This window comes from Alosa alosa, chromosome 9 (assembly GCF_017589495.1).
Source record: "Alosa alosa isolate M-15738 ecotype Scorff River chromosome 9, AALO_Geno_1.1, whole genome shotgun sequence".
Lineage (NCBI taxonomy): Eukaryota > Metazoa > Chordata > Actinopteri > Clupeiformes > Clupeidae > Alosa > Alosa alosa.
The window spans coordinates 7,610,830-7,634,815 of record NC_063197.1 but is presented as its reverse complement, the minus strand read 5'-3'; the positions used below and the strand labels follow the sequence as shown (position 1 = coordinate 7,634,815).

The following is a 23,986-nucleotide window of genomic DNA, read 5'->3' as shown; positions in this document are numbered from 1 at the left end:
TGTGGTGTGTTGTGGTGTGTAGTGGTGTATTGACGTTCGGTATGATGTTGATGTGTGTATGATGTTGCTATGATGTGGTTTTGTATGAGTTGTGCTGTAGTTTGATGTAAGGGATTGAGTTGTTGATGTGTTTTGTGGGGTGTGTCTTTATGTCTGGCTGGCTGTAACCAGTTAGCAGGAGTTTGAGAGAAGAAGAAGAGAGAGAGTGAGAGAGAAAGAGTGAGAGAGTGATAGAGAGATAGAGAGAGAGAGAGGTGCCAGACGGAGTGACTCATGTTCTCCTGCTCTTGTGCCTTGATGGGATTCTTGCCTCATTAAGTTACTAACCACCAGAATAGCAAGGCTGGCTGGACCTGTCCCTAATCTGCAACGTGTCCTCTTCTCCCTAAGCTCCACCGTGTCCTCCTCTCCTCCCTTGTCACTTAGGAGATTGCATCCAACAAGGAAAAAAAGAGAAAGAAAAATCGTTTCTTGTGAAAATTATATTAGCTGTTTATACTGTATGTCTCTTGAAGGGCGAAGGATATGATCAGTCGTCCCCTTTGATATTTGTCTTGTGCGAGTTTAGAAAAAAAGAGAAAATGTCTTTGTCTTTGCTATCGACAGAGCAGAGGCACATTGGAAATAATTCTCCAAAGTGAATACAGGGGGCACTGTGATATCGCTGTTGATGCGTGTGTTGCTTTCTGGTACCTGACTGTAAAGCTTACGATAGTTTGGGCAGGCACACCGAATGCTTTTTTAAAAACTGAGACAGGGGTTTCAAATGCACATCAGATTATTGCTCATTTGTGCAGTTATTTTGTTAACAAATGTAATGTGTGTAGCTAAAATTTCATCCAATAATTCAAAAATAGTAGCAAGTTAATGTGTTGCTGAAGCACTTCTGAGACCTGGCTAATTTCATTGTGTCACACCTGATTGTGACTAAACAGGTGTTTGTGACTAAACTGGACATCTTTTTGTATCGGCTAACATGAAGAAAACAACAATACTAATCTAATGTTGAGTTATTTAACATGATGGAAAAAACAACGCTACCACAGATCTCGACACCTCATTTTATTGTCCCAACATTCAAAAGTACAAATAATTCAAACACAACAGTTTTATGAAAAAGAAAAAACATTTACAGCAATATTTTAATTTGTATCCAGTTTCAGAAATGACCTAAACTAGCAAGGATAACATGAAGTCATTCATCGCAGTAATTTGATTAATAATAAGCATAAAGGATAATAAGAATAATAGTAATAATAACAATAATAATTCATAATTGATAAGTAAGTAATAACATAAGTTAGGAGAGACCAGCTAGGTCCAGTGAACATTTTTTCATGTTTTTTTGTTTTGTTTTGTTTTTTTAAGGATTTATAGACTTCTCCCATAATAAACAAACACGTTTTGAGGAGGAAATGATATATGACAAGAGCCTTGATCCTCACGTGACCTTCCCTCCTACACAGACTGTTGAGTTGCTATTGGCTGGTTGCCACTATAAGGCGCTACAGGGGAGAGGCAGAGCCATAGAGGTCGGACATAGACCACAGCGACGTAGCCCCACAAGTCAATCACTCCTACACACACACACACAAACAAACACACACACACACACACACACAGACACATACCACAGACAGACATTCCAGACAGTCTCGATCACACCTCACACACACATACACAGATAGACAGTTGCAGACATTACTACGCTGAAACATAGGAGTAGAGAAAAAAAGTGGAAAAGAACTGAAAAGAAAAAAACACGAAAGAAAGTGTTCACACGTCAGAGCAACATTCTACTGGGGTCGTTGCATAATTTAAACTCCCAACAGCACTGGGCCTTGCAGAAAGGGTTCTGCTACTTAGAACCCTTCCGTTGACAGAACCATGCTCTAGGCTCTGGTTCCGTGCTCTAGGCTGGGGAGTTGTGAGTAACAGAGAGTGATAGAGCATGTATACAGTGGTACGCAGTGTCTGAGTAGTTACCCTCGACCAAAACTCACTCAGTGCATTCTGGCCATCAGGCAACCCTAATAGACTATACCCCGAAACCATCCCATTACATTTCCTTTCAAAATATATTACATTATAGAAAATATATAATCGGTATCATCTCCTAAATACCTCCAGTATATTCCAATCTCGTTAACTGTCACCAGTACAATCAGTAGTAGTATTTAGATGTAATGATTTTTTTCTTTTGAAAACTGACGATTTCTCTTTACAAAATATGATTGAATCTTCATTGATTGGTCCAGTGCAACGGGTAATCCTTAAACAATGGACATTCAATTATCAAATAGTCATGGTAGATCTTCCAGTGGTGGATGTTAAAAATCCATGAGGAACAGAAAGCAATGTTAAGACCCACATTTTGCATAAAGTTTAATCATAAAACAATGGTAGAGTGTGGAGGGAGGGCGTGAAGGGGCTTTTTTTAAATACACAAAACTTATCACAGGATATATTGAACCAGAACAACTGTTATAACATTCTGTTAAGACTAAATTTTATTGAAAAAGATTTAAAGATTTTTTTGTTTTAACAAGACAAGAAAAAAGCAATAGCAAATTTAACTATCAACTAGGTTATGCATAGCGAGTAACTGTTTTCTAGTGATAAGGGAAGAACGTCACCAACCCTCTTAACATTTTTTCTTCGTTTTCGACTTTTAAATTTTTTATATTGTAATTTTGATATATTGGTACAAAGCACAAATGTACTAAAAGTTCTCAGTGCACTGGACTAACGGAAGAGTGTCTCCCCTAGTCGATTGGTTCCCTTTGAGCTCAGAAACGTCCCCCCTCCCCGAACCAGAGTCACGCCGAAAACACCGACAACGGAACAGAGAGATAGATAAATAAATAAATAGATAAATTAATAAATAATCCAGATAAATAAATAAGTTAATCAATGAAACAATCCATAAATAAATACAGTTATATTTTTTATGCTTTTTGTTCGATTTCTCTTTGCCGCAGCGGTAAACCAAAAAAAATTGAATCCAATTTTTTTTTCATCTTTTTTTTTCACAAGCGACATGACAACATATTAAACAGGATTCCTCACGAGTTTTCTAAGCAACTGAAACATCACTTCATAAAGTTGTCATATGAAAAAGACAAGCTCAAACAGAAAACAGTGACAACTCATATAGATATAGTTATTGTAAAACAAAAGTAGACTATATATTATCTATTTGTACACAACAAATAAAGACACAGTTGTAATAGATCCGTTAAGGAAACAAATACCTAGACTAACAAAACTAGCTAATTAGTATTGAATTTTGACAAACGCGTCACACTCAGCAATTAACCTAGAAGTCAGCAAGCCAAAGAAAACTCGTTAAGTGATTCTTACAAGGCCCAAGTTCAGTCATCTGGCTTTTTGTTCAGCAAGGAAAAGTTCAACCAGATGGGGGGGCCAACAATCAAAAACAACAGAAAACAGCAGCTCAATTTAATGCCAACACCAAAGTTTTTTTTCCTCTAAACAACACATAGAACAACAAACTTGGATATTTAAGATATGTGAATAATGAAATATAGCACCTACGGTTGATTGCTAAAAGGAAGTACATTTCAAATGCAATACCACAAATAAGAGCAAACCGAATCAGAACAATGCGCCTCTAAATGTAAATATGTCAATATATCTCTTACGGGTATCTCATAGACTGATGGTGAAAAGAAAAGTGGACAATGCTTCTCCATGCTTTGGGCTCTGGACTGTAAGAATGATAAGGTCCATAAAAGACCCTCTTCCCTTCCTATTGGGTATCGCTGTCGAGGATTTAACTTGCTATGAAAAATTACGAAGATCACCTGCCAGAATTGGTATCCCTTGGTTAAAATCCATCTTCCATCTACAAAACTTGTCGCCGATCTGGCCCTCCCAGAAAACAAACAACGTCTGATCCTAAAAAGTCCCACGGCAGAACAAACAAGATCAGGTGGCACCCCCCCCCTCCCCCCCCTAATTAGCCAGTCAAAATATTTTTCTCTTTTTTCAAATCCAGATTCATGTAAAAATTCTTCAATAATTATTATTTTTAATCATTATTTATAAAAATAGATTTTCTTCTCTTTATTCTTATTTTTTTTCTAAACGCATTTTCAAGCAAAGAGATCTTCTCTTTGGCAACAGTGTTTTTTTTAAATCACTTAACGTGTCTTCAGGAAAGCTAGCCCCGCCCCTTCCCTCTCCCCATCTCCCAAACCCCTGTGAGGAAAGTCATGTGTTTTGCTTGCAATACAAAACAAAAAATGTTAGAAATTTTTGTCTGCATTAGAAGAAAAAAGGATGGTGTCATCCCTTCTAAGTCAACCAGGGGTTTTTTAGTTTAATATACGCCAAAGAAAATGAATGAATGATCACCTATTTTCAAATAGAGCCCCCTCCCTGTGTGTGTTTTTCTTCTTTTTTTTTGACGGGAGGAATAATTCTAACGACAGTGGAATCCGGATTAAACAAAAAAAATCCTGAATCAAGAAAGGACATTCTCTTCTTTCAAATAAGAGGGGGCAAGGGGGGACTGGTATTTGCTACTGTTTTACTGAGAAGAGAGGAAAAAAAAAGAGAGAGTACATCCACATAAACTCAAAGGATATACAACAGGATTCCTGCACCAATAAACACAGGCTGAAGTTAAATCATTGAACATTTCTCTTTTTGTGTTTGTGTAATACTTAGGCAACGTTGGCTTATAGGTCCAGTAATGTTATAAGCCATTTCCAGTTTATTTTGATGTCGGTGGTGGGGATGTTGTGTTGCTGTCGAGTGTTGCTGTGGTGGGCGACTGTAGGGTTGGGTTGTTGTAGTGGCTAGGGTTTTTTTTTTGGGTGGGACGGGGAGCATTCAAGACTTGTGGGTCTTGTTGGTCTTGAAGGAGACTTGCAAGACACGGTCGCCCAACCGGTAGCCATTCAGGCTGGCGATGGCCATTGCTGCTTCGTCGTAGTTCGTCATGGTGACGAAGCCGAAGCCCTTGCACTTGTTGGTGTTGAAGTCGCGGATCACCTTGACATTGTTGACGGCACCGAACGGCCCGAACAGCTGCCACAGGACGCTCTCGTCGGAGTCGGGGGAGAGGTTGTAGACGAAGATGCACCAGCCGGTACCGGTGTGGCCTGGGATGTTCATCCCCACCAGGCTAGTCATGCTATCAATAGTGATAGGAGAAAACCTAAGAGAGAAAGATGGGGAGGGGGGAGAAGAGAGAAAGAAAGAAAGAAAGAAAGACAGAAAGAGGAGAGACAAAAAAGGAGAGGGAGAGAGAGAGAGACAGAGAGGTATTTAAGTGGAACCTTCTTCTATTTAGATGATACATACATAACTGAAGACAGTCAAAACAGAAGAAATAGTGTGTGTGTGGGCTCAGACGTGTCGCAAAGACACTCTAAGGGTGGTCAAAAAGTTTTGACGTCTCATCATGTTTTAAAAAAAAAACCTAGGCCCAAAAAATAGCTTGCTCTAAACGCTGGATGTGTGAAGTATTTAGTTGTAATTATGTCGCATTTAGCTGCTTTTGAATACAGAGTTTATGAATATCCACTCTACACTTAAATACTGCAAGAGGTTTAAAGCACAGCGAGCTCAAGCTGCCCCTCTGATGGCTGAATGGGGCTATGCTTGGCCAAGAAGGCAGGGGGCCCAGCCAACTCAATGCAAGATGCTCACAAAGCAAGATAGCCTGCACATATGCTGTGAAGTAACTCCTTTCTGTCCTTGTCTCTTCTTTCGTGAAGCAAATGGAAGCTAAATTGCAGGAAGTTGTAGAATTAATACATTGGAATTCATGAGAGATCTAGAATGCGACAGAGCTCTCATTCGTTGCCTAATCTTTACCCTCCTCACAGCCCTCTCTCTCTCTCTGTCTCTGATACAAAGATTTGAATGCTCAGTTGACTTCACTTAATTGCCTTTCCGCTTAAAGGACATTTCTCACTTTAAATAAAAGGTAAATTGGGTGAAAGCTTAATTTCTTATGCTACTTCTCATGGAGGGGCGGTGAGCGTCGCTGGGCGTGTTTTAATTGGGATTTCTGCTTTGCTGCCGACGTTTGAGAGATGACACGGACGACATGGACACCACGCCTGCCCAGTGGGCTGCGGAGGTGGACACGGGGGCTAACGGGGGAACAAGCCAAACGGAAAATGGATCCACTCTCTCTCTCCGATATTTTTGTGGCATGAGCAGCCGAGTGCATTGTGCCTGGCTGCCATAGCTATACTCTCTGCTGTGTGTGTGTGTGTGTGTGTGTGTGTGTGTGTGTGACAGTGATCGATAGCTCCACATGGACCAGAAAGGCCAGGCGTGCTCCATAGCTTTCCTTCTGCTGAGAGTTACTCTGGCAACTCGACTGTACTTTCTACCTATAGCCACGTTATGTTACAGCCTTGTGTGTTTGCCCCTTATACTTTATTAATTCCCTGTGCTATTACACATTTATGTGGACCAGCAGAGGATGCAGCTGGATTTATTCCTATTGATATTTTTTCTCCTCGTTGTTCTGAATTGCAGACATATAGAGGAAGCCAAAAAGTTATTCAGGTGATGCCTGCCTGACTGTAATGGGACTTGATTTTGTCTTTCTGACGCACATGCTTCGAGGTCAGCCATGTCCGGCAAGGGCGAGGCCAGATAGCCTGTCCGTCAGATGCTCCCTCCCTCTCTCTTTCTCTATCTCTCTCTCCACAGCCAACGGCCGGGGCCAGGGGTTGCATAGCAACAAGCAGGCTGACCTGTGGCCGAGCGCTCCTCCGTGAGTGGCCGGCTCTACCTTGCAATGCTCTCATCTCCAGCAGTCTGACTCCTGCCTTCGCCTTTGTTCATTAATTACCTGCAACCGCAACGTGCTTTGCAAGCAAAGAGACATGCTGCTTCAGAGCCTCCGCTTTCTGGAGGGTACTTGCTGTACTTGGCCATACTCTCAGTGACCAAACACAGAGAGAGGACGGACGGAGGGAGGAAGTTGAGGTACTTCCCAAATTCTTTTACCGATTTGTGTCAAGTTTTGCCGTTCTTAAGGATAACGATACAACACCCTACCATTGATGGACATTACATTAACATGAAACAGAAGCTCGCAGTGTCTTCACATCCTTAGTTTCACTTTTCTTAGCTCAGAAATGTTGATCAGTGTTTGGTCTAAAGTCTAAAACTGTTTTGGCTACATTGTGGTGGCCCCTGAGATTATCTGGCATCACCTCCTGACTGGTGTCATTTGTGCAGTTTGCGCCGCCTTTGTCATGCTGCAGTAAAACAAATTAGCCGCTGACACGACGAGGTCGAGCAAGCTGCTCGGGAGATTATTCCAGGCTTCGCTCCGCCATGAAAGCAACAGAAGAACCACACACACACACACACACACACACACACACACACACACACACACACACACACACACACACACACACACACACACACATACACACACACACAAGCACACACACACACTCAGCAGAGCAGGTGCAGCTGCCAGTCGCTGATATGAAAACCAATAGATATCGCAACATGTTTACACAGCAAGCCAGTAAATAATTCAAATCAGGGGAGGAAAAGAAAATTCAACGGGTCTCTCTCTCTCTCTCTCTCTCTCTCTCGCTCTCTCTCTCGCTCTCTCTCTCGCATGCCCAATGGTCAGTCTGTCACAGCCCTTCTTCCACTTTGGTGTGAGGACATCAAAGTGATTTCACTGGACACTTAGAAAAGAAAAATATGCAACAAAAAATGCTATTAAGCGGTTTCAAGACGTTCTCAGAAGCCTATTGACCAGACATATTAACCAGTAGCAGTGGAAGCCAAAACAAGGCCAAAAGAACAAAAGAGTCTAGGCCTCCTGCAGTGAAACATCATTTCCTGCAGGGATCCAGGTCTCTCAAGCCCTCTCTTTAACGCTTTTAGTTTTACTAACTATTACACTATTAGTATATTATACTATTATATAATATCATTAATATAATATAATTGTATACTATTAGGGTATCAGTAGGCATACTGTATTACACGCCCTGGGCATTACTATGTATTGGGATGAATTATTGATAAGGTTGATAAAGGTTAAAAAGGCATAAATGGTTTAATTGGTTTGATGTTTTAATTTATGTTGTTGTTAGAGTTGGAGCTTGAGCACCTGAATCCAGTGGAAAAGTATGCCCAAGAACAAGAACTTCACACACAAGAAAACAAAGCCACACAGAGAACTACCAACAGAATAGGAACAACAAAAAATAACAAATATCTACAGTCCTTTGTAATCAAACAAAGCATACCCAGTGGTTGGAAATTAAATGTTTCTTTTTATCTGGCAGCTTGTTGGTGATAGTAACTGAAAAACTCAACAACACAATAAATAGAAAAGAGAAACTCAAGGAGAAAAAACCTTGAACTCAATGTAAGTGACTCTCAAAAGAAGAGGAAGAAAACAAATACACAAAAAAAATCAGGATAGAAAAATCATTTTGTCAACATGGACATCTGGCATTCGGTGGAGATTTTAATTACCTCTTTACGCCATAGGCCATATTAAGCAAATTGTCCAGCCTGCAAAGAGAAGGAGGGTTCTGGGGTTAATGCCAGGCAGATGGTCGACTCACTCAATGGAACTAATGCTACGCTACAGCCCTGCCCTGCCCTGCAACACTGGAAGAGGAGGACGAGGAGGAGGATGGGGGGGGCCCGTCCGTCCGCCACTTGGGGTCCACCGCTAGGCTGAGGGCGGGGTGGAATTCACTCACACACAGCGAAGGGGACGAGCAGGGGAAGCAGCAGCACTGACTGACTGGCTGGGACTGGCTGGTGCCCACCCAAGCCCTCGTGTGTTCCTACGGCCCCCTGCCCCTCTTTACACATACTGTACACCCACACAGGGCACTTGTCCCCTGGGAGTGACTGCATGGAGGTTATTTAGTGGGGGTTTTCATTGGGGTGGGCTCCCAGCTGACTTAACTCAGTTGCTTTCACTGAATGCTCACTTCAGATTCTCACATGTAGATTGTGAACATTCACAACAAATTTGTAATTTACTTTTTTTTTTTGTATTTGGGAAAAAAAGTTTGCTTTGGAAATCAACTGTATGATTTAGTGATATTTTGTTTAAATTATGGATTATTATCATGAGCGTTACTATAAATTGCACATGATTTTGTTTAGGGGGTGAAATTATAAACCCTTTTCCAAAGTAAGATATTAATGAATAGACTTCTGTATGACTGTATCGGATGCTGTATGATCGTCATTGCATTTCAGCGAGATGCAGTGTGGAAATGGTGGTTCAACATAAACAAAATCACTGAATCCTTACTATGTCCAGACCCTGGTCTACTAAAGGATGATGTAGCCAATGCCAAGCGGACACTTGTTATCAGCTGCAAAGAAATGCCAAGATTGTCCTCTTATACAGTAGGCTGCAATGAGAGATTATCTGTAATATTAGAAAAATGACAATCCATGCAGATGATATCAAGATTGCACTGGCCAGACCTTTAGTAAATCAGGATAATGATGTACAAGTGTTTCACCATAACATTTATTGCTGTGCATATTTGGCACGTTGACTCCATATTATGATGTAATTAATGAGGTAATGAACTTTTTTGTGGCCCGATCCTCCTGCTGTCGCCCTGGTAACAGCACCGACCCAATGATCCAAACAGCCATGCACAGGAAGTCAATTTAGGTTGGATTTTGTCCATGGTTGTCATTTCTCATCTCGGCTTCCTGCTGTCTCACAACCTATTTGATCTTGCTGACACCTGAGAGTTTTTTTTTTACTGTTTTGGAAAAGAGGATTCTTTCACGCTTAATCATAAACACACACACACACACACACACACACACACACACACACATGTAAACACTAACACTGGCACTGACACACGCACACACTGACACAGACAGGCAGACACTAAACGTATCATTATGCTTCAGGTCAGCAGTTGGTGAACAGCTCCCATCTGTGTGCAAAAGGAAAAAAAAATCCCTGAAACAAAACGAAAGCACTTTTTTCTCCCTCTCCCTTGCTTTCTCTCTCTCTCTCTCTCTCTCGAATCATTAAAGTGCCAATTACCCGATTAGGCAAGCTGGGCCTGAGCCGGCAGCTCAGTGGGTGAGTGAGCGGAAGGGCACGAGGACCCAGAGGAATCCGAGCAGCCCAGCCCGGCCCGGCCCAGCCCTATTCAGCTCAGCTCAGTCTGCCCTGCTGGGGGCATCTGCTGGTGTACACGCGCGCACCCCGTACACACACACACACACACAAACACCCGTGCTCACATACACACATACCGCCTCTCGCGCCAGCTTTTCACACCACCGATACAGGCCCTCAGAGCACAATAGCACCTTTGTGCCGCCTGCTAACGCATGCAAATGGCGGCCTGCCTTTTCATCCGCCTGATCGGAAAGTGCTCATCATTTGGGTATAATGGGGATAATTTGCTAATTACAGGCTTGTTAGAGGTGGAAATGGTGACAAGGCCTAATAAAAGGAGATGGAGACCCCCCCCCCCCTGTTTTCTTCTAACAGCTAACTTCCTCGCTTCTCAAAAGGCCGGGTCATGGAGTAAACATCGGGTAGGTGAGCTGTTGATGCTGCTCTCCTCTCCTGCTCTTTTGTTATGATTTTCGCAGGCGGGCGGAGAGGACGTGTCGTATTTCTGACGGCTCCTGGCCAGGCAGGGGACGCCAGCTACCTGATGGATGTAAAAGGCAAATCCCTGGAGTCCCGCAGCGTGAGTATGCCGACTCGTCTCAGGAGCAGAACAACACAAACATCAGGGGAGCCTGCTGAACTAATCTCATGGACCAGACACTACAAAGAGCAGGGGGGCTGGGGGGTGGACCCCCGGCTCTGTATCTGGTGCAGATTTCTGCCAGAGTCATGCCGACCGGACCTGAGCCAGATCGGAGCCGGATCCATCCCATAATTGTCTGCTGTCTGGGATAGGTGTTGTCATGGAAACGTCTGGGATTTAAAAAAAAAAATCCCTAGTCTGAATAAAGAGGTGGATGGAGGTACGGATGATTGACATGGTGCTCATGGCGATGATGATGATGAGGATGGTGAGAATGGTGATGATGGTTAGAATAGACCAATGGGAAATGAAGACTAGCTAATGGAGACATTGAAAACGACAGAACCCCACTGTCTCTTGTATTATTTGTTTTACTCTTGAGGCCTTTTGAAATTAAAGGGAGAGGGGAGGGAGTGTACAGATGAAATCCATTCTCAAATTTCTCATTATCCATTCTCATATTTCCATTCTGTTAAATCTCACTTTACAAGAACTCATAAAACTGGTTGTACAGAACTAGGGAACGACAACAACATCCAACTGCCTGAAACTCACTTCCTGCTTTTCATTAAGCCGTTAGTCTTTAGTATCAAACAAATGGTACCACTTGACTTGGACAGTCCGCCTACAGACTTTTACTGATGGTTTGTTGAAGTTCAACTTCAGTCTGTAAAATTCTTGTTGAACAATTACTGAGCATCACCATAACCAACCCCAACCCCTTATCCCGTACCATAGACTGTTGTTATTAGCAGTGATTACTAATACAGATTATTTATAATATGAGCATCTGTAAGCTGCCTCTAGGAGACCATCCTAGTAAAGTGTGACCAAACAGACCAGTGCACACCTGTACACTAACTGTTCGGCCATGAGTGTACGCAGGTGAGGCATTTACCTGAATCTCTGGGCCTGGTGGTGCAGCGGACCAGGGTATCGGCGGTTGGGGGACTGGTAGAGTTGGGAGAGCAGGGCCTGGCTGGTCTTCTGGCTGGGGTTATTGGCGAACTTGACGGTGATGGGCTCGGCGGCGCCGGACGGCTTCTGCCCGTTGAGGCCCTTGATGGCCTCCTCCGCCTCTATCCTCTTATCAAAGCGGATGAAGCCCACACCCCGCGAGCCTCCTGTGGGGCCAGCATATCAGAAACAGCAGGGCCATACTTTTACTGGCACTGGACAGGTCAGCACAGATACATATAACACACACACACACACATACATGTACACACACACATTCACACACACACACACACACACACACACACACACACACACACACACACACACACACACACACACACACACACACACACACACACACACTGCACACAGAAACAACAGAGCCATACTTTTACTGGCACTGGACAGAGCAGCACACACACACAGATATATGTAGCACATCAGAAACAGCAGGGCCATACTTTTTCTAGCACTGGACAGGTCAGCACAGATACATATAACACACACACACACACACATACATGTACACACACACATTCACACACACACACACACACACACACACACACACACACACACACACACACACACTGCACACAGAAACAACAGAGCCATACTTTTACTGGCACTGGACAGAGCAGCACACACACACACACACACACACACACACACACACACACACACACACACACAGATATATGTAGCACATCAGAAACAGCAGGGCCATACTTTTACTAGCACTGGACGGGTCAGCTCTCACACACACAGCACGCACACACAGCACGCACACACACAGACACACACACGCACGCAAATAGATACATACAAACACACACAAAGTAGTGTCTTAAAAAGTGAAGCTCAAAAGTCAAACTGTTGTTGCAAACTGATAATTAGTATGTAACACAATACTTGATAGTATAGTTGGTTTGAGGCTTGATGGTAGATTAAGGCTGTGCAATGTAACATTAACCAAATTATAGTCTTCATAGTGCACAATGAAAAAGCATCCAGTTTCCTGTTACCCACATATCACTGAATGAACACCCACAGAGCTAACCAAATTCATTCACATTGTTTGCTGACGTACGTTGGTACCATTTTTGTCAGTCGTCTGTTGGAGAGGCTGATTTAGAATAATTGCTGGACTCTGGCAGCCAAATCTCAGCTAACTGTCCTGAACCCTGCCGCTGTCAGAGAGAGAGAGACAAGTGATTTGTTTTGCTTCTCCACTATCTGTAACTGTTGGGGAGTTGGAGATAACCCAGTCTGAGGCCATGGCAATGGAAGCCTCTGTCTGATTACTAATGCAGGAATGGAGGGAGATTTCGGCTTCATCTGTGCCTCTCTCCCTCTCTCTATTTCCCTCTCTTTCTCTCTCTCCCTCTCTCTATCTCTCTCCCTCTCTTTTCTCTTTGCCTCTCGGCATTCGGTGTTGGTTTTCTCTCACCAGCTGTGCTGTGCCAAGCCGAACCGCGAACACATGCTGTGATCCTTGTGTGCTAGCTGAAGGACACACACACACACACACACACACACACACACACACACACACACACACACACACACACACACACACACCAGTGCCTAAGTGCTGCCGCATCCCACCAGTGTTCGTTCTTGTGCCCACGACATTTTGAGTGGTTTCCAAGGCAATGTCTTTTGACCGCCACCTGAAAGTAACATTTAAAAAGAAGCTCTACCCGGGAGGTCTTTTTTGTGTGTGAAGCTTGCCTTCAGCGCATTGTGTTTCGCGTGTGTGTGTGTGTGTGTTCGATGATAACTACGTAATCGCGTCGCGTCGCGTGTTTGTGTATGTTATTAGCGTGTGTGTGCGTATGTGTGTGCGTGTGCGTGGGGGCCGATCCTCCGGTTGTGCAGGGGATGCCTGTGCTCTGGCAATTTGCATAATATTGTGTGTGTGCACAGCCAGGCTCCTCCACCAGCTCCACATCACAGGCCTCCTGTCTCATTGTCATCTTCTGTCCTCCTTGCACAATGCGCCACACACTGTATTGATGTTTGCTGTTGTGCTGTCTTATTGTCTATGCAAATCAGCGCAGCCCTCCAAACAAACATTAAAAAAAAAAGACACCATGGCGGTTTTTTTTTCCCCCCGGCGCCGAACGCTTTCCATTGAGCGGAAACATGGAGCTGTTTTTCGCTCAGGAGCTCACGCGGCGGCTTGTGACAGGCTTTCACGTTCCCGCCCGGAAACCTGTACTTTTTAATTAGGCTGACAGAAGTGAAAGCAAAACCAGGCAACACACATGCATTATTCCGCGCCGTTGTTAGCGCTGCATCGGGGGTGTGAATCTGGGGTCACCGCCTGCTTCCGAGGAAAGCAGAACAGTGATCCGAGGCCACGACGTGTAAAATACTAGAATGTTCTGACAAAAAAAGTGCGCGGGGCCGTCGTTAAGGTGTGTGTCTCAGCAAATTACCCACACACACTAGGAGCAGAATTATTATTTTATAGGCAGGAATTCTTGATCCACTGCTTTAGCTGTGCTTGAACAGCATCGGTCTGAAATGCCATGTTATGAATTATATTTAAGCCACAGAGATCTGAGATTACATATAAATGAATAATGATTACCTGCTGCCTGTTGACATGGCTTAATCATCTTTATTTGCCCTGGTTAAGATGCTTTTGGAATGGAGGTAGTGTGTGTGTGTGTGTGTGTGTGTGTGTGTGTGGGTTACTACTACAGTCTAGGGGGCTCTACTCATGTAGGACTCTCCTGGTGAATTTGCCAGTCATACCGTAAAACAAGATGGACAAGAACCGTTTTGCTGTGGTTCTGATTCAGCACTGACACACACTGGGTTCCCTGAGTTCTGCACCAGATCGGATCAGATCAGCAACCAGAACATAGGTCTGGTACCTCCCCACAGGCAACTGCTGCCTGAGTGCGACAGACTACTATCTGTTAAATTGCTAGCCGAAGGGTTTTCGCTTTAGAGATTAGGACTGTTCTGACTGATCCGTAACTGTTGGGCTGCTATAACCTAAAAGCAACTGATGCCACAAGAGGTGTGTTGATATTCTGTAAAAATACAGTAGGTGGATGTTTGAACCAAATGCATTTTCTTTGAACTGTTAACTACTGTTTAACTATTCCACATTGCTCAATGTGAATTCGCTGTAACGCTAGTCCATGTTTGTTCACCAAGACTGACCTCCTCAGACTGTTTGTATGTGCTTGCGGTTTACAGTGAACTCACAGCAAACTCAGATCTGTCCCGGCGGTGGTCAAGGTCTGTCAGAGGCAGCTGTTTTGACCCTGTGTGTGGCCGGTGTTGTTCTCTACATGCCCCCATATCCAACAGTGGTTTTCCAGCCAGAAAAGAGGAGAAAATCAAGGAGGGCCTCCATTGTTAGTTTGGGCCATAAAAAAACCCCGTCCCCCTCCCATCTTGCAAATGGTTAAAAATGTAAATGAATGACTTCATGTTTTGACTGGACTGTACTGTCCTCCCCCATCCCCTTTCCCAAAACGTACTTTCACCAACACATAGCCTCCTCTCTTCCACCCCCTTCACAAACACATAAAGTGCTTTCAGACATACGTGTAAGACCGGAGGTTCTGCCGATGTTAAACGGTGGGGCTGTATATCTGAACGACATAACCGATCATATGGAAGTCCGAATTTAGCCGGTTGTTCTACTACTCCCCCCCTAGTATTTCCTCCTGACATTATGTAAATGTGCTGTGTCTGAACGAGGCGTAGAACATGCGGTTAAAATTCACACCTAGTGAGAGGGCGTGTTGGTGACGTTTCTTTCGTGCGTCCATGTGGTTAGATCTGACTTAAATGCCAGTGTTATGATGGAGTGGCATAGTGCTGTTCAGAAAATCTCCGACCTGGATAGTCTCCTCTCCCCCCCCCCCCAACACGTAGTCTCCTCTCCCCCACCCCCCAACACATAGTCTCCTCTCCCCCACCCCCCAACACGTAGCTCCTCTCTGCATACTTTCCCTACATTATCATAATGAGCTTCCAGCTGTTTTTAACTGCAAAACAGAACAGAGCAAAGAGCCAGGCAGACAGAACTAAGAGAGGAGACGAGAGAGGAGGAGAGAAGACGAAAGCAAAGAGAGGAGAGGAGAGGAGGAGAGAAGGGGAGAGGAGGAGAGAAAAAGGGAGAGGAGAAGGAGAGAGAAGAGAAGAGAAGAGGAGAAGTAAGGGAGAGGAGAAAAGGGGAGAGGAGAGAAGAATAAGAGAAGATAGGGGGAGAGGAATGAACAGTAGAGGAGAGGAGAAGGACAGAAGGATGAGGAGAGAAGGAGACAGGAGATACTGGCAGCAGCAGCAACCTGTTTCAGCACTTATCACGGCCGGCGCAGCATCAGGACCACAGTAATGTATCCCGGGCTGCTGCCGGGCGTCTTTCCTCCAGGCGGCAGCAGTAATCGCCAGGAGCTTACGCAACGCTCTACCTGAACTTATCGCATCCCAGCATACACACGCGTCTGCGGCACAGGGGCTGCTTCAGTGGTTTAATAATAAAGCCTGTGTGGCAGCACTGCGCTCAAGTCGAGGGAAGACAGCTAAAGACGGCGCGCATGGAGTCGAGTTGCGGCCGCGTCTGACAAAGCTGCTCCTCCTGTACGCCCACTCTCGCTTTCCCAGTAAGAGAGAGAGAGAGAGAGAGAGAGAGAGAGAGAAAGGCAGAGATAGAGAGAGAGGGAGAGAGAAAGGCAGAGAGAGAGAGAAAGGCAGAGATAAAGAGAGAGAGAGAGAGAGAGAGAGGGAAAGACAGGTAAAGTGAGAGAGGCAGAGAAAGAGGGGAGAGTGAGAGAGATGAGGGAAAAGGACACACAGAGAGAGAGAGACAGTGAGCCATAGAGAGAGGTTGAAAAAGAAAGAGTGAGAGGAAGAGAGAGAAGGAGACACAGAAAGAGAGCGAGAAACAGAGAAAGAGAGAAAGAGGGTGTTCCTCTGGGAAATCTGAAAAGATCTAAGGAGCCAGGCTGTTAATGAAAGCTTCCACTCTCTTCCTCCTCTTCTCTTCTCCTCCTCTCCTCTCTTCTCTTCTCCTCTCTTCTGCACTCTCCAAATTTAAGCACTTTCTCATTTCCCCTCTTTTAAGCGGCAGCGCCAACAGTATGGAACGTTTATTAAACTTTGTGCACTAAATACACTAGAAAAAACACTCACGCACGCACACACACACACACACACACACACACACACACACACACACACACACACACAGCACCCGTCTCCTCCACAGCCTCTCTTGAGCGCAACGGATCGGCGGGGGGAAAAACGTCCTTGTTTCAAGTGAGTTCGTTTGTGGCGGTACAGATGGTGTTTGAAAAGACACGGGGAGAAGAAGACTTTGAAGCGCTGAGCTGCTGTACGCTTGGCGCTGTAAATGAACAGCAAGGAGACCATCTGTCTGCCTGAGTGAAATGGAGGGCCAAGGTAGGGAAAAAAAGTGTCTTGGCTTGCATGTTCCGAGGTGGAGGAGGTCAAATATGAATGAGGAGACAGAGTTGCTGCTTTATTACCCCACATCGCTTTTGTTCAAGGTTCCGTTTCATTTGATCCACAATGTCACAAAGCACTTTGTTATGCAGTGCGTGCATGCGTGTGTATCTGTGTGTGTGTGTGTGTGTGTGTGTGTGTGTGTGTGTGTGTGTGTGTGTGTGTGTGTGTGTGTGTGTGTGTGTGTGTGTGCATAATGAGTGCACTATTAGCGTATGGAAAGAGAGAGAGAGAGCTGCTTACAACCTTCACAAGTGTATAACAAATAACTTTTGGCTCTGAACTTTTTCTTTAGAATGTCCATTAGATGCCCATTTAAATCTTTTCTGCATAGACATAGGCTATATATACTGTATACTGTATATATATGTGTGTGTGTGTGTGTGTGTGTGTGTGTGTGTGTGTGTGTGTGTGTGTGTGTGTGTGTGTGTGTGTGTGTATAGAGTGTGAACGGCCATTTTAGCAGTATGCTAAAGGAAGATACAGCGATTACTAATGAGAAAGTAGTAAGCGTCAAGACGAGATAAGAAAATAAACGGTGATATACCGTGATATAAGCAAATGTGAGCTCCTTCACAACGACAAGATATACAGTACAAGAAGGCAACAGAGTGTTACTTAAATAAAGTAAAGACCTTTAATTGCTGTAGATTGGCTTCTGTTCTGTGGGGTTTGTAACACTGAGTTAACATGAATTTGCCTACTGATGTTATGAAGCTGTAACTTACTACTGCTCATGCAAACACTCGTATTAAGTTGTTTTACGCCCACTGGGTAAAACAGACATAGTTATATATCCATTCAGATCCTTTCCATGTTGGCCAACATTTGCGATTACATGTTGAACCTGTCAGCAGTGAAAAATAGAGGTCTATTTGATATAAGTCAGCCTGCCCCATTGGACTTCTATCTGTACAGTAGCCGCCGTTACTATGATTCCGACAATTCTTAGCGATTTTACGACACTATCCCAAGCTCTCTATGTGTGTGTATATGTAGTTCATAAAAAAGTGCATGTCCATGTTTGGGCTTTATTGCATGTGTGGTAAAGAGACACAGAGATGACCAGTCTTCAGTATTTCTCGCGTCTTCAAGTTGTTCTGAGTTTGAATTAGTTAATCAGGTGTTCTACGACAATAGCAGCAAAGGAAGAAAGAGAGACAGAGACAGAGAGAGAAAGACAGAGAGAGAGAGAGAGTTTTCATGGAGAGAGAGAGTGAGATATACATCCCCTGCATTGCCCATGGAAGAGCAGTAAGTAACAGTCATCTTGTGCTTAAGAGCGTGTATGAGCCAGGACTGGATCAATGATATTTGCTCTCATTGATGCCACGTATTGATCGCTGCGGCACAAAGCTCACTGAGCGCCGCTGAATGTTTGACTATTGATCAAAGTGGGACGTATATCTCATTGACACTCATGTCTGGCTAAACTGGCTCTTCACTGTGAGTTCTGTGATCACACACCACTCCCAGTAGGGTTTCCAGGCATGTGTTATGTAGAAAAGTGGCTAATGTTACATTACACAGCCTTGATCTACCATCAAGCCTCAAGCCAACTATACAATCAAGTATTGTATTGTGTTACATACTAATTATCAGTTTGCAACAACAGTTTGATGGATGTGTATGTGTTTGTATGTATCTATCTGTGTGTGTGTGTGTGTGTGTGTGTGTGTGTGTGTGTGTGTGAGTGTGTGTATGTGTGTGTGTGCGTGCGTGAATTTTGAGTCCTTTATTCTCAATGAATTCGTCATGCCGAGATCCTCCAGGAATGACAAAATGCAGAATGACAGTATGAACTTCCACTATGAGATTAAAGAAACATTTTTGACATGAATTATTAACAAGCTATATATGACAGCTTGTTAATAATTCATGTCAAAAATGTTTCTTTAGCATAGATTGCACTGACATAATTCCATTCCTTTAAAGTATTTCTGTCAATTAAACATAGAATTGAAGTATCAAATCTCATTTCAAAGGCCAGTAGCACAAAAGTCTTGTACAACCCATCATATTGGCCAACCTTGCATTATTTTGAACAGTACACTGCAAATGCAGTAAGTTCAGCAATCTGTAAAGAATGCAGATCAGTAAAAGGGCTATTGGGCACGCTTGCTTTTGGCCGGCTGTAGTTTATTTTGGGCACAATGATTTGGAGGAGAAAAGTTTCATCAATTGGACATGCTGTAGCAGAGTTCCGGGGGTTCTGACACTCCAATTGAATCAGTGCAACGCTGCCCAGGCCTCCGCTTTGTCCATTCCTCACATATTTTACATTTGATGTCAGAGAAGAGAGTGTATTTGTAGAGTGTGTTTTTGACTCTCTCTCTCTCTCTCTCTCTCTCTCTCTCTCTGTGTGTGTGTGTGTATATTCTGTTTGTGAGTATGTGTCTATGGGTGTTAATGTGTGTATTTCTTATGTGTGTGTGTGTGTGTGTGTGTGTGTGTGTGTGTGTGTGTGTGTGTGTGTGTGTGTGTGTGTGTGTGTGTGCGCGCGTGTGTGCGTGCGTGTGTGTGCATGTGCACCCATGTCTATGTTTGTATGTCTATGGGTTTTGGATTTGTGCATGTGTATGTATATGAGTATGCATATGTGTGTGTTTGTCTGTGTATTTGTGTGTGTGTGTGTGTGTGTGTATTTGTATGTACGCATGTATCTGGTCTATGGCAAAGCGTTTAGCGACGGTGAGGTAGAGAGTGACTAAAGTGGGCATTGCTGAGATGAGCTCTGCAGCCTGCGCCTCTTCTGTGCATTCCACTGCAGCGTGCTGTGGCTCCGTCAGCCATTTGTCCATGTCAAACAAATGCTTATTTTAGGCAAATGCAAGACGCTGCTGTGGTCTGCAATTTGTCTTTTTATGTAACACGCTGTGTCTTCGGTGGGGGGCTCCAGAAGCAAGCCGCAGCGATGGCTTCTGAGAAAAACTGTTTCAAACGAATTAACACGTAGCTCACACGACTGCGTGCACGGCGCAGACTGACGAACGTAAAATTAGCATCAAAGTCAGTAAAGAGAGAGTGTTCTTCTCTTCTCTCTAACACACCACCTCTCTCTAGCACATACACACGCGTGCACACACATACACACACACACACACACACACACACACACACACACACAGACACCCTGACACTCTAACCTTCGCAGGAGAGAGTGTCTTTCTGGTCCATATCTCTTTACTGCTGGGGTGAGGTGAGCAGAGAGGAGAGAAGGGGAGAGGAGAGGAGAGGAGAAAAGAGCAGGGGAGAGGGGAGGAGAGGAGAGGGGAGGAGAGGAGGAGAGGAGAGGAGAGGAGAGGAGAGGAGAAGAGAGGAGAGGAGAAGAGAGGACAGGGGAGAGAAGAGAGGAGAGGAGAGGAGAGGAGAGGAGAAGAGAAGAGAGGAGAGGAGAGGAGAAGAGAGGAGCAGAGGAGAGGAAAAGAGAGGAGCGGAGGAGAGGAGAGAAGTGCTGGCACATACAGAGATCTATTTGGCTCCTCCTTAAATCTTGGTTGTTCCTTAATCACCGGCAACTAAAATTTAATTAGTCATTAAAATTCCTCCAGCGAATCCCACACCCCAGGGAGGATTCACGGGCCAGTCTGGGGCTGGAGGTGGCAGGGGAGTTTTTTCATTCTGTGTGTGTGTTTGTATGTGTGTGTGTGTGTGTGTGTGTGTGTGTATGTGTGTGTGTGTGTGTGTGTGTGTGTGTGTCTGCATATCTGTGTCTGTGTGTTTGTGTGTGTGTGTGTGTGTGTTTGTGTGTGTGTGTGTGTGTGTGTGTGTGTGTGTGTGTGTGTGTGTGTGTGTGTGTGTGTGTGTGCACGTGCGGCTGAATGCCTGTGTGAGTACAGTATTTAAAAGCTGACTCCACTGGCGGATATCTTCATCCTTGCATGTTGGAGGCTGCTGTAGACAGCCCCCCCCCCCCCTCCCTCTCTGTACCCAGCCTGTGCTCCACATCCTAACTGATGCTGTTTGCAGTGCTTGCCACCCCATGAATTATTTACCAGCGCCTCTTTCCCCCCGTAAATACAGCTCCACTGGAATACATCTCTAAATTATGCTAGTCCTTTCCATTTAGGCCCTGGCTCAGCTGAGTTATTCATGATCAGAGCTGAATTTGGGAGGCTACACCCCAAGTATCCTCTCTCCCTCCTCTCTCAGTCAGGTGACATTTTGACTCTGTCTGGCTCTCTTTTATTTTTATACTCCCTGTCTCTGCTGCTCTACTTCTCCTTTGCTTTCTCTTGTTCTCCTCTCTCTCTCTCTCTCTCCCTCCCTCTCTCTCTCTCCCTCCCTCTCTCTCGCTCCACCTCCACCGTTGCTCCTGTTGATCACTAAGCACATCTAATGGGTGCAAACAAACAAACACGATAAGCTGCTTGCCCTCCCTCTGCGTGAGGGGCCTCCAAACCCATTTCTTTCAGGCAGGCAAACAGTCAGTTTGTGTGTGTATGTATGTATGTGTATGTGTTGTGTGTGTATGTGTGTATGTATGTGTATGTGTTGTGTGTGTGTGTGACAGAGAGAGAGACAGAGAGAGAGAGAGAGAGAGAGAGAGAGAGAGAGGGAAAGAGAGAGAGAGTGCATGTGTTTGTATGTATGTGCGTTGGGGTAATGTGTATCTGTGTATGTTTGTGTATATTTAGTCTGTGTGTGTGTGTGTGTGTGTGTGTGTGTGTGTGTGTGTGTGTGTGTGTGTGTGTGTGTGTGTGTGTGAGTGCTGGCGCTAGGGACTCTTCTCTCACTCTGCTTCATCAGGGCACATTACACATTACACATTACAGAGGAGCCGCACTGCCGCAGGGGGAGAGCTACACACACACGCACACACACTCGCTGAGCTCCCCGTTACGCAACCTCTGCCATGCTGCATGACTCTGGCTCACACAGGCAGCACACACACACACACACACACTCACACACACACACACTCACTGACTCTCACACACACACTCTCTCTCTCTCAACACACACAAACACAGATACAATATGGATGTGTGTGTGTGTGTGGGACTGTTTGAGTCTGTGTGTGTGTGTGTTTCTGTTCACTGTAAGTGTGCTGGTGTGTGTGTGTGTTGCGTGTGCTTTACTGCATTCTGTGGTTTTGTGAATATAACTGTAATAAATTGTAATACATTATTCATTTACCATTTAACTGCGGTTAGGAATGTGTGTTTATGAATCTAGTTTTTCCTGCATGTGTGATTGTGTATGGCTGTATGGGTGTAGAGGAACGCAAGGAGACACGAATTGATGTGTGTTTGTGGGATTTACAATGTGATTTAGAAATGTATTTTATACTGTACGTGCCTGTCCAAGTTATCAGACAGAGACAACGTGTACATTTGTGAGTGCAAGAAGAAATCTGTCATTTGTGTGTGTGTATCCACAGCTTACTGGACATACAGTACTGTGCATACACTCAGACACGTGTGTGTACATCTATATATGTGTGTGTGTGTGTGTGTGACTGAAAGGGACCGTGTCTGACCAGTAAAATCTATTGCAGTGCTAATATTATTCATTTTCGAATGTTAACATGGTCAGTCATCCTAACACACGTGTTAGCATGATCATCATATCACAACGCGTTCACACGGTCATCCTAACACAAAATAGCTCAATTACTAGCTTTCTTGCTTGCACACTGCTGACATTTTCACTGCAGTGTGTAATGCGTAAATTTGTGTGGTGTGTGTGTGCGTGCCTCCCTGCGTGTGTGTGTGTGTGTGTGTGTGTGTGTGTGTGTGTGTGTGTGAGTGTGATTAAGAGGGCCCATGGATACCTGTGACCTGGTCGACGAGGATGCGTGAGGTGATGATGCGTCCGTACTGGGAGAAGAGCTGCTCCAGCTCCTTCTGGGTCATAGTCTTGGGCAGGCCGCTCACGTACAGGTTGGCATCGCGAATGGAGGCTGAGCTGGGGCGTGCGTACGACACCTGGGGGCAGAAGAGATGGGCCAGGTCAGGGACGGGAGCCATATCACAGGTCAGATTAATAGCACACTCATGGACCAATAAGTGAATATGACACATGCAGGTGGGGTGGTGGTGGGTCTCTGGAGAGAGGAGATGAGGTAGGTCAGGGACTAGGGTCACATCACAAGACAGAAGCACACCACAAATGAAGACAGGGGCATAGAGCAATGTCTAGATTTTATATTTATCAAATGAGGACAGAGGCGCGGGCACTAGAGCAATGTTTATAGTTTTCATCATTTGAGGAACTTAAATCTTTGTGTCTGAGAATGCAGGTGAACAAAAATGATTTTACCGTTTATGTCTCTGAACAGGCGTGTGCAAAATTCCAGAATTGAATAGAAACTGGCTCTTGAATTCCAATTCAATTCTTGAATTTCACTTGAGGTATCAAACAAGAAGCAGAATTGCAATTCGGATTTTGCACAACCCTGTCTCTGAAACATGATCTGTTCGTTGCATCGTACAATTTCTGTTCCCTAACATAATTTTAATTATCACTTGATATTAGATTAGCTCTAAGGTTCAAGAGGTTCAAGGTTCTGTGTGAGTGTTGCCACACAGAAATAAAACATAAAACATGCTCTGTCTCAACATGGCCTGGCACATAAGTGTTAATGACCTAGCCACTGTAATTTTCACATCGTAATAGGGTCAGCTAGCATCCCTTAACATTCAGAAAAGAAGGACAATGGTACCATGATATATAAAAACAATTCTGACTATGTCTATTTTTACACTCTGAGAACTTCAGAACTTTAT

At 44.4% G+C, this 23,986-nt stretch overlaps 1 protein-coding gene across 13 annotated transcripts in view; it reads right to left on the bottom strand.

Annotated features, from left to right (window-relative positions):
- Window positions 1-1,049: 1,049 nt before the first annotated feature.
- Window positions 1,050-23,986, bottom strand: part of elavl4 (ELAV like neuron-specific RNA binding protein 4) — a 92,342-nt gene continuing 69,405 nt past the window's right edge. For 8 of the 13 annotated variants that reach the window (XM_048251845.1, XM_048251848.1, XM_048251856.1 and 5 more), the window contains 4 exons: window positions 23,032-23,185; window positions 11,695-11,929; window positions 8,509-8,547; window positions 1,050-5,188 (listed from right to left, as the gene is read on the bottom strand). In XM_048251845.1, the coding sequence (XP_048107802.1) occupies window positions 4,861-5,188; window positions 8,509-8,547; window positions 11,695-11,929; window positions 23,032-23,185 (756 nt within the window). In that variant the 3' untranslated portion in view covers window positions 1,050-4,860. The remainder of the gene's footprint in view (window positions 5,189-8,508; window positions 8,548-11,694; window positions 11,930-23,031; window positions 23,186-23,986) is intronic. The other 5 variants (XM_048251851.1, XM_048251846.1, XM_048251852.1 and 2 more) reach the window with 3 other exon arrangements.